Source organism: Chrysemys picta, chromosome 13 (assembly GCF_011386835.1).
Source record: "Chrysemys picta bellii isolate R12L10 chromosome 13, ASM1138683v2, whole genome shotgun sequence".
NCBI lineage: Eukaryota > Metazoa > Chordata > Testudines > Emydidae > Chrysemys > Chrysemys picta.
Window position 1 is genome coordinate 18,103,622 of NC_088803.1, and position 12,598 is coordinate 18,116,219.

At 56.5% G+C, this 12,598-nt stretch overlaps 1 protein-coding gene across 2 annotated transcripts; it reads right to left on the reverse strand.

Annotated features, from left to right (window-relative positions):
• Nucleotides 1-7,141: 7,141 nt before the first annotated feature.
• Nucleotides 7,142-11,232, reverse strand: LOC101953569 (ribonuclease-like). 2 transcript variants are annotated; one of them, XM_024111219.2, is made up of 2 exons: nucleotides 11,079-11,232; nucleotides 7,142-8,054 (listed from the first exon to the last, which is right to left on the reverse strand). In XM_024111219.2, exon 2 carries the CDS (start codon nucleotides 8,034-8,036, stop codon nucleotides 7,596-7,598), a length of 441 nt encoding a protein of 146 aa, XP_023966987.1. In that variant the 5' UTR covers nucleotides 8,037-8,054; nucleotides 11,079-11,232; the 3' UTR covers nucleotides 7,142-7,595. The 2 variants fall into 2 exon arrangements, with proteins under 2 accessions (XP_023966987.1, XP_042710821.1); XM_042854887.1 differs by lacking the exon at nucleotides 11,079-11,232 and adding an exon at nucleotides 11,053-11,076.
• Nucleotides 11,233-12,598: the final 1,366 nt, after the last annotated feature.

Here is a 12,598-nt window from a genome sequence, read left to right on the forward strand (position 1 = left end):
AAACAGGTCCAATCCTTCCTAGGCTTGGCCGGATATTACAGGCGATTTGTACCACACTACAGCCAAATCGCTGCCCCACTGACAGTCCTAACCAAAAAGAAACAGCCAAATGCAGTTCAGTGGACTGAAGAATGTCAGAAGGCCTTTAACCAACTTAAAGCGACAATCATGTCTGACTTTGTGCTAAGGGCCCCAGACTTTGACAAACCGTTCCTAGTCAGGGAGCTGCCCCCAGCTGGCATAGACCCTCCTGCTAAGGGTAGGGGTTGGCTCACAGCCCTGGGTACCCTGGGGAGGAGTCACCCCGTGGCGTGGGGCAAAGTGGGATCAGAGGTGCATGCAGCCCCTGGCAGGAGGAGGGAATGGAGGACCCTGGTCTGGAGGGGGCACAATCGGGGGCATATGGAGACCCTGCCAGGGAAGAGATTTTGGGGCGTTGCAGGGGACCCTGAAGTAGAGGGGGGGCACCCATGGAGTTTGGGGGCGGAAAGGGGAGATGCGAGGAGCCCCTGGCGGGTATGGGCCCCAGGGTTGTGAAAGCTTCCCCTGTGTGTGCAGGGTTCTCCAAGCCATCATGGTGACAGCCGCCTGCCCCAGTCCACAGGGAGCAAGAGGGGATCGTTTCCGATGCCGGCGACATCCCAACCGCCAACCGCCACCTGGCAAGCCAGCAGGGTTCGGCAGTGTGCGATGGGCCCTTGGGCATCACCCTTCCTGGGATCAGGTGGTGCCATGCCGCCCTGCTGGGCTCGTGGGCAGCCCAGGTAGGGCCAGATCTAGGCCAGCCCTGGGACTGTGGGGGTATCAAAGCCCCGAGCCCGTGAGCACCGGGGGACACTGCAGGGGGAATGGGACAGGATCCAGAGCAGAGTGGGCCTGGCAGGGCCCCATAGCTGATGCCAGTGGAGAGGGGTGGCTGGGAACCAGCCCTGGGGCCAGCCCCTCCCTGGCCGTTATCTGTGGGGTCTGGGCTGGTCAGGGGGAAAGAGAGAGAAGAAACTGAGCATCAGACTGGACAGTGTATCCAGCCAGCCCAGCCTGCCCCGGATCCCGCTTAGCCCAGCCAGCCCAGCCTGCCTCAGATCCCCCTGGGCCCAGCCAGCCTGACCTGTCCCAGATCCTCCTGGGCCCAGCCTGGCCTTCCCTACTCCAAGAGGACACATCAGGGGATGATCAGATAGTGACAAGGAGACACAGAGTCAGAAAGTCGGCAACCCTAACACTAACAACACACACACCTGGACACACACACACACACACACACACACACACTCTGCACCCAGAGCTGAAGGGAGTTTCAGTTTGGAACTGGCTGGGAAATAAAGAGGGGCGCCCCAACGAACAGGGCTCTGGCCTCCCTGGGGTCCCCAGATGGGGTCCTGTTGTCTGTATTGGCAAGACCTGTTTTGGACTGTGTTCCTGTCATCTAAATAAACCTTCTGTTTTACTGGCTGGCTGAGAGTCATGGTGAATCGCAGGAAGCCGGAGGTGCAGGGCCTTGTCTTCCCCACACTCCGTGACACCCACCCACAGCCTTTGCAGCGCTGTCCAGCCAGGCTGGCTGGAACCCTCCTTTCAGAAACAGGCCAAGCTGAGGTTTGTCTCCTCAGGGAAGGATCAGGGTGTGTCTCAGTCCCCCCGTGACACCCCCGATGCCCATTGTCCGTACCCTAAACAGGACACCCCTCCCCTGAGGGATTTGTTTTTCCCTGGAGATTTTCCTTGTGACTTCACACCCCAAGGCTCAGCGTCAGGCTCAGCAGGGAAAATAGGCCCATTGAGAGTGCTAAAATGCCCCCATCCCTCCAAACACGCAGACTGATTCTGCATTGGCTGGAAAGTGTTTTATTGCAAGAAGCAGCAAGGAAACAAAACTCAGGGACAGCTTCCAGGGCCCCACCTGAGACGATCTTCTCCCCACAACATGCCCCCGATACCCAACGGGTGAGTAATGGGAGGGGCAGCTGTACTGCTAGGGTTACCATTCATCCGGATTCCCCCGGACATGTCCGACTTTTTAAGCTAAAAATAGCGTCCGGGGGGAATTTGTAAATGTCTGGACTTCCCCCCCATGCAGAGCACTCGCGGCTAACAGTGCTGCCGGCCGGACGGTGTCACTTACATGGGGCTCCGACACTCAGCAGCAGAAATCACTCCCTCCCTCCCTGCATCGCAGATCGGCTCCGGCAGTCTGGAGCTCCTCCCCCGCTGCTGCCCAGCGGCTCAGGCAGTTCCTGAGCAAGTTCACCGAGACATTAGGTGAAGAAAGGCCAACAACAAGGGGGCCAGGGGGTCGGAGAAGGGGCAGGGAGGTTTTGGAGGGGGCAGTCAAGAGACGGGGGGGCTTTCTCAGGGTGTGGATAAGGTTTTGGGCAGTCAGGGTACAGGTAGGGGGTAGGGTCCTGGGGGGCATTTGGGGGGGGGTCTTAGGAGGGGGCAGTTAGGGTACAAGGAACAGGGAAGCTTAGGTAGAGGGTGGGGTTCTGGAGGGCAGTTAGGAGCAGGGGTTCCAGGAGGGGGCAGTCAGGGGACAAGGGGGGGTTGGGAGTTCTGGGGGGGGGTGTCAGGGGGCAGGAGTGGGGAGAGGGATCGGAGCAGTCAGGGGATAGGGAGCAGAGGGGTTTAGATGGGTCGAGAGTTGGGGGGGGCTGTCAGGGGGTGGGGAGTGGTTGGATGGGGCGTGGGAGTCCCAGGGGTCTGTCTGGGGGGTGGGGGTGTGGATAAGGGTTGGGGCAATCAGAGTACAGGTACGGGGTAGAGTCCTAGGGGGCCAGTTAGGATGGGGGGAGGGTCTCAGGAGGGGGCAGTCAGGGGACAAGAGGCAGGGAGGCTTAGGTAGGGGGTGGAGTCCTGGGGGGCAGTTAGGGGCAGGGGTCCCAGGAGGGGGCAGTCAGGGGACAAGGAGCGGGGGGGAGGGTTGAGGGTTCTGAGGGGGGGAAGTGGGAGGGGCAGGGGCGGGGCAGGGGCAGGATGGGGCGGGGCTAGGGCAGGACAGGGGCGGGGCTCCTCCCGTCCTCTTTTTTGCTTGCTGGATTATGGTAACCCTAGTACTGCACAATGGGCATCCAGTGAGGTGGGCACTGGGCTCAGGATCTCAGTGCCAGCAGGGGGGTGGTTGCCCAGATTTTCAGTCGTGTGGATGGGGACTGGGCACGCAGTGTGGGAAATCCCCCCGCAGGCCCCGGTGCTGTATTATGCGGTTGCAGTAGAGCCGGTTGTTGCCAGCGCTGGTCTTGGGGAAGTCGACATGTCGGGTCAGGAACTTCGCTGAGCTGGGCCAGGCAGGCGGCCAGCAGGACCAGGGTCAGGAAGAGCAAGGGGTGGGGTCTTCTGGGGGCCATGGCTGTGTCTGTCACTGGATCCACCTGCAGTGGGGAGAGAGAAAAGACTGATGGAGACAGCACAGAGTGGGGATCTGCCTCCTCCATGGAATGTCCTGGGCCCAAAGCCTGCCCCTGCCAGACCTTTCTACCCCTAAAGCCTCATTAGCCCGACCGAGATCAGGGCCCTGTTGTGCCAGGAGCTGCACAGACAGACCCCTGACCGAGATCAGGGCCCCTTTCTGCTCGGAGTGTCCCAGACACAGAGTGAAATGCAGGCAGAGCTCACGCTGCGTGGGAAACAGGGAAGGAAAAAAGAACAGGAGTACTTGTGGCACCTTAGAGACTAACAAATTTATTGGAGCATAAGCTTTCGTGGACTACAGCCCACTTCTTCGGATGCATATAGAGTGGAAGGGAAAGGGTTCTTCTCCCCCCCATTACAGGTGGGGAAACTGAGCAGAGAGAAGTTCCAGTTGGGGTCTTCAGCTCCCTTTGGGGGGCCCAACTCCCATGGACACACCCCAGGGTTTGGCCTGCATCTGGGAGGTGGGGTGGGGACTTGGAAATCCGCATCCTAAGAAACAGGGAATGAAACTCCAGGGCTCCTAAACCCCCGTGGGAGCACACAACTAGTAGAGCAGCCGGCCAGGAACTGAACTCAGTGTTACTGCTTTGTCTGTGATGTGTCCATTGTCCTGACTCCCAGTCCCAGGCCCACTTCCTCGTACCACTAGACCCCACTCCCCTCCCGGAGCTGGGGATACAACCCAGGAGTCCCAGCTTCAGGTATCCCCCTAAATCCTTTCATTCTCTTACCGAGATTGTGATCTAAACTTCTCCGGGGTCAACCTGGAGTTGCTCCCTTACTGCAATGGGGGCCGGGCAGGAATCTGCATCCTGTTCCGCCACACTCCACCCTACCCTACCCGACCCTATCCACAGTAACCCCCATCTGCAATGGGTCTGGCCCGGATTCTGCTCCCAGCCCCTCTGGTGTCAATCCACAGTGCCCCTCTCTCTGCATTTCCCCCCTGGCTGGGTTTGTGCTCAGCTTATCCAACTCCTGGGGCTCCGGTCAGAGATGGATCCAGCTGCCGGCAGAGCTGAGAGTCCCTGAGCCCCCTTCCCCTTCAGGTGTCCTTATATAGAGCCCAGCCAAGCAGCTGGGGTTGGGGTGCGGCAGCTCCTTCCACCAAGGGCCCCAGAGATTCTGGGTGGGGCAGTGAGTTAGGGGGGAAGCGGGCACAGGGCAGGATCCTGAGACACTGGGAACCCCCCAGCCCCAATGCATCTGCCCCTGTGATCCTCAATCCAATGTTTCCCCAAGAATGGAAATGGAACCCAGGAGTCCTGGCTCCCACCCCCCCTGCTCTAAGCCACGAGACCCCACTCCCCCTCCAGAGCCAGGGATAGAACCCAGGAGTCCTGGCTCCCAGCCCACCCTGCTCTAACCATTAGACCCCAATAGCCTCCCAGAGCCGGGGATAGAATGCAGGAGTCCTGACTCCCCATTCCTCTAACTGCATGGCTTTGGTGCCCCAGTGAATCTACCACCTTACTGGTGTCCTGGGTACGCCATAACCACAACTCCGTGCTCCAGTCAGTCCCTGCCCATGTTCCCTGCCTGGGTTCCTGGGCATGGGGGTCCCTGGGCATGGGTCCCAACTAGGGGAGAGGTAGGCCTTGCTGGTGGAGATGCACGTGCCCAGCAGAGTCAGTGGGAGCTGAGTCCTGCCCCAGCGCCACGTGAGCCCCAGGGCCTGGGGCAAGGGTGAGGGCTGTAGAAGACATGGGGCTCGGTACTCTCTCCCAGGTGTGTGTCCTGCTCTTGCAGTGTGTGTGTGTGTGTGAATGTTTGAATGTATGTGTGAGAGAGAGAGCTGGAGCCAGAGTATGCATGGGAACATGTCTGTACAGTGTGTATGAGTGTGTGTGTGTGCATTGTGTACAAGTGTATGAGCAGTGGACACGTGTGTATGTGTGTATGTCTGAGCAGTGTGTATGAGTATATGTGTGAGCAGAGTGTGTACGAGTATGTGAATGCATCTGGGTGTGGAGTGTGTTCGGATGTGGGTGTGTGTCTGTGTGTGTGTGTTGTCAATGTGTTTGTGTCACTCTGTGGCCGGGGGTGCATTTGTCCCTGTGTCTGGCTGATCTGGGGCTTTCTCACCAGCTGACCTTCTAACCATCTGATCCCTGAGGTGTCCTATTGCAGTAAGGGAGGCCAGGCTTGGCCCATGGGGATCCGGTTCAAGCCAGGCTGGCTGGGCCCAGGAGGATCCGGGGCAGGCTGTGCTGGTTGGGCTGAAGGGGATTCGGGGCAGACCGGGCTGGTTGGGCCCAGGGGGACCTGGGATAGGCCGGGCTGGCTGGATACACTGTCCAGTCTGATGCTCTGTTCCTCTGTCTTTTTCTGCGTCCTTCCTGGACCCCTCATATAACAACTGGGGAGAGGCAGGCCTAGAGCCCAGTTCCCAGCCACCCCTCTCCACTGGCACTGGCTATGGGGCCCTGCCAGGCCCCCTTTGCGCTGACTCCTGTCCCATTCACCCTGCAGTGTCCCCCCGTGCTCACGGGCTCGGGGCTTTGACATCCCCACAGTAGGTCCAGATCTGGCCCTGATGGGGCTGCCCATGACCCCGTCAGCCTGGACTGGCCCCAGCCACATCTCAGACAGGGAGCAATGCCCGAGGGCCCTTCCCGCCCTGCCTGCCCCACTGGCTCCCTGGGTGTCAGTTGGTGGTTGGGATTTCGCAGGCATCAGACTTGATCCCATCTGTCCTTTGTGGTCTGGGGCAGGCGGCTGTCACCATGACAGTTGGGAGAACCCTGCACACACAGGGGAAGCTGCTTTCACAGCCTGGGGGCCCATACCCACCAGAGGCTCCTCGCATCTCACCACCCCTGGCCCAAGCTCCATGTGTGGCCCCCGCTCCCCTCTACCTCAGGATCCCCTGCAACTCCCCCCAATCTCTTCCCTGTCAGAGTCTCCATGTGCTCCCCATTGCCCTCTCCCCATACCAGAGACCCCCATCCCCCCTCATGCCAGGTGCTGCATGCACCCTTGTTCCCATTTTGCCCCACACCAGGGAGTGACACCTCCCTGTGGTGAGCAGAGCTGTGAGCCACTCCCTGCCCTTAGTGGGAGGGTCTGTGCCAGCCGGGGGCAGCTCCCTGACTCTGCTGGCCACGGGCAACACAAACCCTCCCCTCTCAGTGTACGTGGGCGCCGCTGTCCCTCTGTGGGTGGGCAGAAGCCAGAAGATGGGCCTGGCTGGCAGGGGATGGATCACTCGATAATTGCCCTGGTCTGTTCATTCCCCCTGAATCATCTGGCACCGGCCGCTGTCAGAGACAGGCCACTGGCTCGTTGGTCTGACCCAGTCTGGCCGTTCTTCTGGAGCAACAGGCACACGCCAACCCCTCTGAGCGTCGCCCTGCGGTGCCCAGCCCCGGTTCCATGGGGGACACGGCATTCACAGACCCACTGCCGGCAGAGGGACAGGGCCCCCAGCTCCCCAGGTCCCTCTCCGATGACAGGCCCCCCGGACGCACAGCACCGGTGTGGGTTACACTGAAATTCAGGGGAAGTTTATTTAACAGCAATTTGCTGCAAGGACACCCCTCCCCCTGCAGGATTTGTTTCTTGCTGGAGCTTTTCCTTGTGGTTTCACACCCCACAGCTCAGCATCAGGCTCAGCAGGGCAAATAGGCCCCCTTGAGAGCCCTAAAATGCCTCCAGCCCCGGGCAGGGGACTGGACTCGATGACCTCTCGAGGTCCCTTCCAGTCCTAGAATCTATAAAACACACCGATTCGTTTTGCACTGGCAGGAAAGTGTTTTATTGCAAAAAGCAACAAGGAAACAAAACTCAGGGACAGCTTCCAGGTCCCCGCCTGGGACAATCTTCTCCCCACAACCTGTCCCCCACTACCCAATTTATGTCGGGTGGGAGGGGGCGGCCATACTGTATAATGGGCACCCAGTGAGGCAGGTGCTGGGCTCAGGCTGATGGTCTCAGTGCCTGCTGCAGGGGCTGGGCACCCGGATTTTCACTTGTGTGGATGGGGACTGGGCTCCCAGCATGGGAAATCTCCCGCACCCCGCAAGCCTGAAGCTGCCGGCCTGTGGGATAAGAGGAGATGCTGAATGTATTTGTGGCAAACATTGTCCCAGGAGGGGCAGGGACAGGGATGGGGCACGAAAGCCCCCAGCAGCGAAAGCGGGGGAACAGGGGCCCCCCTGCTCCCAGCCCATGGCCAGAGCCCGGGTCTACAGGATTCTTTCAAAGTGCACGGGCAGCCGCTGGTTACAGGCAACGCGGATCTTGCGGTTCTGGACTCTGGCCCTGTAAACACAGCGCCCCGGGCGGGAGCCGGGCGCCACCCGGCAGGTGGTGAGGCGGAAGGATGCGTTACTGTCGCAGAAGTTGCGTCCGTGGCATCTCCCTGCACCCCTGCAGATGGCCTGGACCTGACCGGTGGGGGCGTGGATGAAGGTGTTGGTGAGTTTGCAGACAGGGCGGGTCAGGCCTCGGCGCTGCATTATGCGGTTGCAGTAGATCCGGTTGTTGCCACCGCTCTTGGGGAAGTCAACATGTCGGTTCAGGAACTGCCGGTAGGTGGCGCCTTCGCTGAGCTGGGCCAGACAGGCAGCCAGCAGGACCATGGTCAGGAAGAGCAAGGGGCGGGGTCCCCTTGGGGCCATGGCCATGTCTGTCACTGGATTGACCTGCAGTGGGGAGTGGGGAGAGATGGATGAAGACAGTGTGGGGTGGGAATCTGCCTTCTCCATGGAACCTCCTGGGCCTGAACCCCTCCCCCTGCCAGCCCATTCCACCCCTTAAGCCTCATGACCCCAACCAAGATCAGGGTCCTTATTGTGCCAGATGGAACCAGATTGCTGGCACTTAAAATTAAAAAGGTCGTAGAGCAGTTTTTAAACTAAGGTCTGGGGGAAAAGCTGACAGGTGTGGAAAAGCACATGATTCAGACAGAGACATCCCTTTGGGGAGGATCTTTTAGTGGAATTCTCTATGTCCTAGTAAGGAAGAGAATATGGAAGATGATAAAATACAGGTAGGATCTGATGAGAAACAGTCAAATGAAAAAAAGTCTCATTCAATTACATCATGTAATGGCAGACAGCTAACTAGTGACAAGTTTTTAAAGTGCTTGTACACCAATGCTAGAAGTCTAAATAATAAAATGGGTGAACTAGAGTGCCTCGCATTAAATGAGGATATTGATATAATAGGTATCACAGAAACTTGGTGGAATGAGGATAATGAATGGGACACAATAATACCAGGGTACAAAATATATCGGAAGGACAGAACAGGTGGTGCTGGTGGAGGAGTGGCACTATATGTGAAAGAAAACGTAGAATCAAATGAAGTAAAAATCTTAAATGAACCAAACAGTACCATCGAATCTCTATGGATAGTAATTCCATTCTTGAACAATAAGAATATAGCAGTAGGGATATATTTCCGACCACCTGATCAGGATGATGATAGAGACTGTGAAATGCTCAGGGAGATTAGAGAGGCTACTAAAATAAAAAACTCAATAATAATGGGGGATTTTAACTATCCCCATATTGACTGGGTAGAATCATAGAATATCAGGGTTTGAAGGAACCTCAGGAGGTCATCTAGTTCAACCCCCTGCTCAAAGCAGGACCAATCCCCAGACAGATTTTTGCCCCAAAACCCTAAATGGCCTCTTCCAGGATTGAGCTCACAACCCTGGGTTTAGCAGGCCAATGCTCAAACCACTGAGCTCTCCCTCCCCGGTACATGTCACCTCAGGACGGAATATAGAGATAAAGTTTCTTGACACCTTAAATGACTGCTTCTTGTATCAGCTAGTCCTGGAATCCACAAGGGGAGAGGCAATTCCTGATTTAGTCCTAAGTGGAGCACAGGATCAGGTCCAAGAGGTGAATATAGCTGGACCCCTTGGTAATAGTGACCATAATATAATTAAAATTAACATTTGTGTGGCAGGGAAAACATCACAGCGGCCCAACATTGTAGCATTTAATTTCAGAAAGGAGAACTATACAAAAAGGAGGAGGTTAGTTAAACAGAAATTAAAAGGTACTGCGCCAAAAGTGAAATCCTTGCAAGCTGCATGGAAACTTTTTAAAGATACCATAATAGAGACTGAACTTAAATGTATTCCCCAAATTAAACAACATAGTAAGAAAACCAAAAAAGTGCCGCCGTGGCTAAACAACAAAGTAAAAGGAGCAGTGAGAGGCAAAAAGGCATCCTTTAAAAAGTGGAAGTTAAATCCTAGTGAGGAAAATAGAAAGGAGCATAAACTCTGGCAAATGAAGTGTAAAAATATAATTAGGAAGGCCAAAAAAGAATTTGAAGTACAGTTAGCCAAAGACTCAAAAAGTAATAGCAACATTTTTTTAAGTACATCAGAAGCAGGAAGCCTGCTAAACAACCAGTGGGGCCACTGGACGATCAAGATGATAAAGGAGCACTCAAGGGGGATAAGGCTATTGTGGAGAAACTAAATGAATTCTTTGCATCGGTCTTCACGGTTAAGGATGCAAGCCATTCTTTTTAGGTGACAAATCTGAGGAACTATCCCAGATTGAGGTGTCATTAGAGAAGGTTTTGGAACAAATTGATAAATTAAACAGTAATAAGTCACAAACAAAAGGAAGTATTTTTTCACACAACGTACAGTCAACCTGTGGAACTCCTTGCCAGGGGATGTTGTGAAGTCCAAGACTATAACAGGGTTCAGAAAAGAACTAAAATTCATGGAGGATAAGTCCATCAGTGGCTATTAGCTAGGATGGGCAGGGTGGTGTCCCTAGCCTCTGTTTGCCAGAAGCTGGGAATGGGTGACAGGGGATGGATCACTTGATGATTACCTGCTCTGTTCATTCCCTCTGGGGCACCTGGCATTGGACACTGTCAGATGACTGGATACTGGACTAGATGGACCTTTGGTCTGACCCAGTATGGCTGTTCTTATATTCTTACGTGCCAGGCACTTCAGACACCAACTGAGATCAGGGCCACACTCTGGCAGGCCCTGCACAGACCCCGACCGAGATCAGGGCCCCATTGTGCCAGGCTCTGCCCAGATCCTGACCGAGATCAGGGCCCCTTTCTGCTTGCAGTGTCACAGACAGAGAAGGAAATGCAGGCAGAGCTCATGCTGCACTGGAAGCAGGGAAGGAAAGGGTTCTTCTTCGCCAGTTACAGTTGTGGAAACTGAGCAGAGAAAAGTTAACGTTGGAGTCTTCAGCTCTCTCTGGGGCGCCCAACTCCCATGGATACACCCCAGGGTTTGGCCTGTAGACTCCGGGGGGCCCTTGGAAATCCACAACCTAAGGAACAGGGAATGAACCCAGGGCTCCTAGACCCAGTGGAGACACACGACGAGCAGAGCAGCTGACCAGGAACTGAACTCAGTGTTACTGCTTTGTCTGTAATGTGTCCATTGTCCTGATTCCCAGTCCCAGCCACCCTTCCTCTGACCACTAGATGCCACTCGCCTCCCAGAGCTGGGGCAAGAACCCAGGAGTCCTGACTCCACATGCCCCCCATGTTCCTCTCACTCTCTTGCCAAATTTCTGATCTCAGTCCCCAGGGTCAATGCAGAGTCACCCCCTGAGTGCAATGGGATTAGGGCTGGATTCTGCTCCCAGCTCCCCTTGGGTCAATCCGCAGTGACACTCCCCCTGCATTTCTTGCCTGGCTGGGGTCTGTTCTCAGCTCACCTGAGTCCTGGGGCTCCCGTCAGAGATGGATCCAGTTGCCAGCTGAGCTGAAAGTTTCTAATTCTCCTTCCCTCCTCCAGGCCCCTTATATAAAGCCTGACCAGGCAGTTCGGGAGGAGGGGGCAGCTCCTCCCACTGAGGGGCCCAGAAGTGCTGGGTGTGGCAGGGAGTTAGGGGGGAAGCAGGCACAGGGCAGGGTCCTGAGACACTGAGAACCCCACATCCCCTGTACCTGGTGCACCTGCCCCTGGTATCCTCAACCCAATGTTTCCCCAATAATGGAAATGGAACCCTGGAGTTCTGGCTTCCAGCCTGCCTGAGCTCTAACCCATGAGACCCCACTCCCCTCCCAGAGCCTGGTTTGAACCCAGGTGTCCTTACCCAGGTGCCCCAGTGAATCTACCCTGTAACAGGAATAACCTGGGTGCCCTTGGTACCCATAACCACAACCCCCACCCAGTCCCTCCCCAGGTTTCCTGATCAGGTCATCAAGAGGGGCAGCAACCCATCCAGGGGAGAGGCAGGCCTGGCCTGTGCCCAGCAGATTCTTGGATAACAGTCCTCCCCCCACCCCCTAGCTGCATCTGAACCCCAGGGCCAGGGGGAAGGGCAAGGGCTGGAGGGGACATGGGTGGGACGGGACCTGGCTGGGGCTTGGTGTCCTGTCTCCTGGGTCTGTGTCCTGCCCTCTGCAGAGTGTGTGTTTGTGTGTGTGTGAGTGAACAGTGTGCAGGAGTGTGTGCGTGAGCAGTGTGTATGTGAGCAGTGTGTGTGTCTGTGCCTGAGAGTGTCTCTGGGTGTGTAACACAACCGCTGGAGAGTTTGTGGTGCCAGGGGAGTGTTACAGAGCTGACCAGACACAACCCCCCCAGCACAGTGAGTAGCCGCATCCTGGATGGTCCCTGGCTGCCTGTGACGCCTCACCCAGGGCTGGCTCTCCTCCAGGCCAGGGTATTGTCTGCCTGACTGCCAAGCCTGTGCAGTATCACTGAACTGAAATAAATTGTGTGTTTGTGTGTGTGAAAAGTGCACGTGTGTGTGCGCGTGTGTGTATGGGTGTTTTGTCAGCGTGTTTATGTCACTCTGTACCTGGGGTGCATTTGTCCCTGTGTCTGGCTGATCTCGGCCTTTCTCACCAGCGATCTTGTCGCCATCTGATCCCCTGATGTGTCCTGTTATAGTAGGGGAGGCCAGGCTTGGCCCAGGGGGATCTGGGACAGGCTGGGCTGGCTGGGCGCAGGGCGATCTGGGGTAGGCCAGGCTGGCTGGGCTGAGGGGGATCTAGGACAGGCCGGGCTGGCTTGGCCCAAGGGGATACGGAGCAGGCCAGGCTGGCTTGGCCCAGGGGCATCCGGGGCAGGCTGGGGTGGCTGGATACACTGTCTAGTCTGATTGTGGATTTCTTCTCTGTCTTTTCCCAGCCCGGACCCCGCAGATAACGACTGGGGAGGGGCTGGCTCTAGGGGCCAGTTCCCAGCCACCCCTCTCTACTGACACTGACTATGGGGCCCTGCCAGGCC

What these genes read in the sequence shown, in the direction of transcription:
- LOC101953569 (XM_024111219.2), bottom strand. Translation starts at nt 8,036, where the DNA reads ATGGCCATGGCCCCAAGGGGACCCCGCCCCTTGCTCTTCCTGACCATG.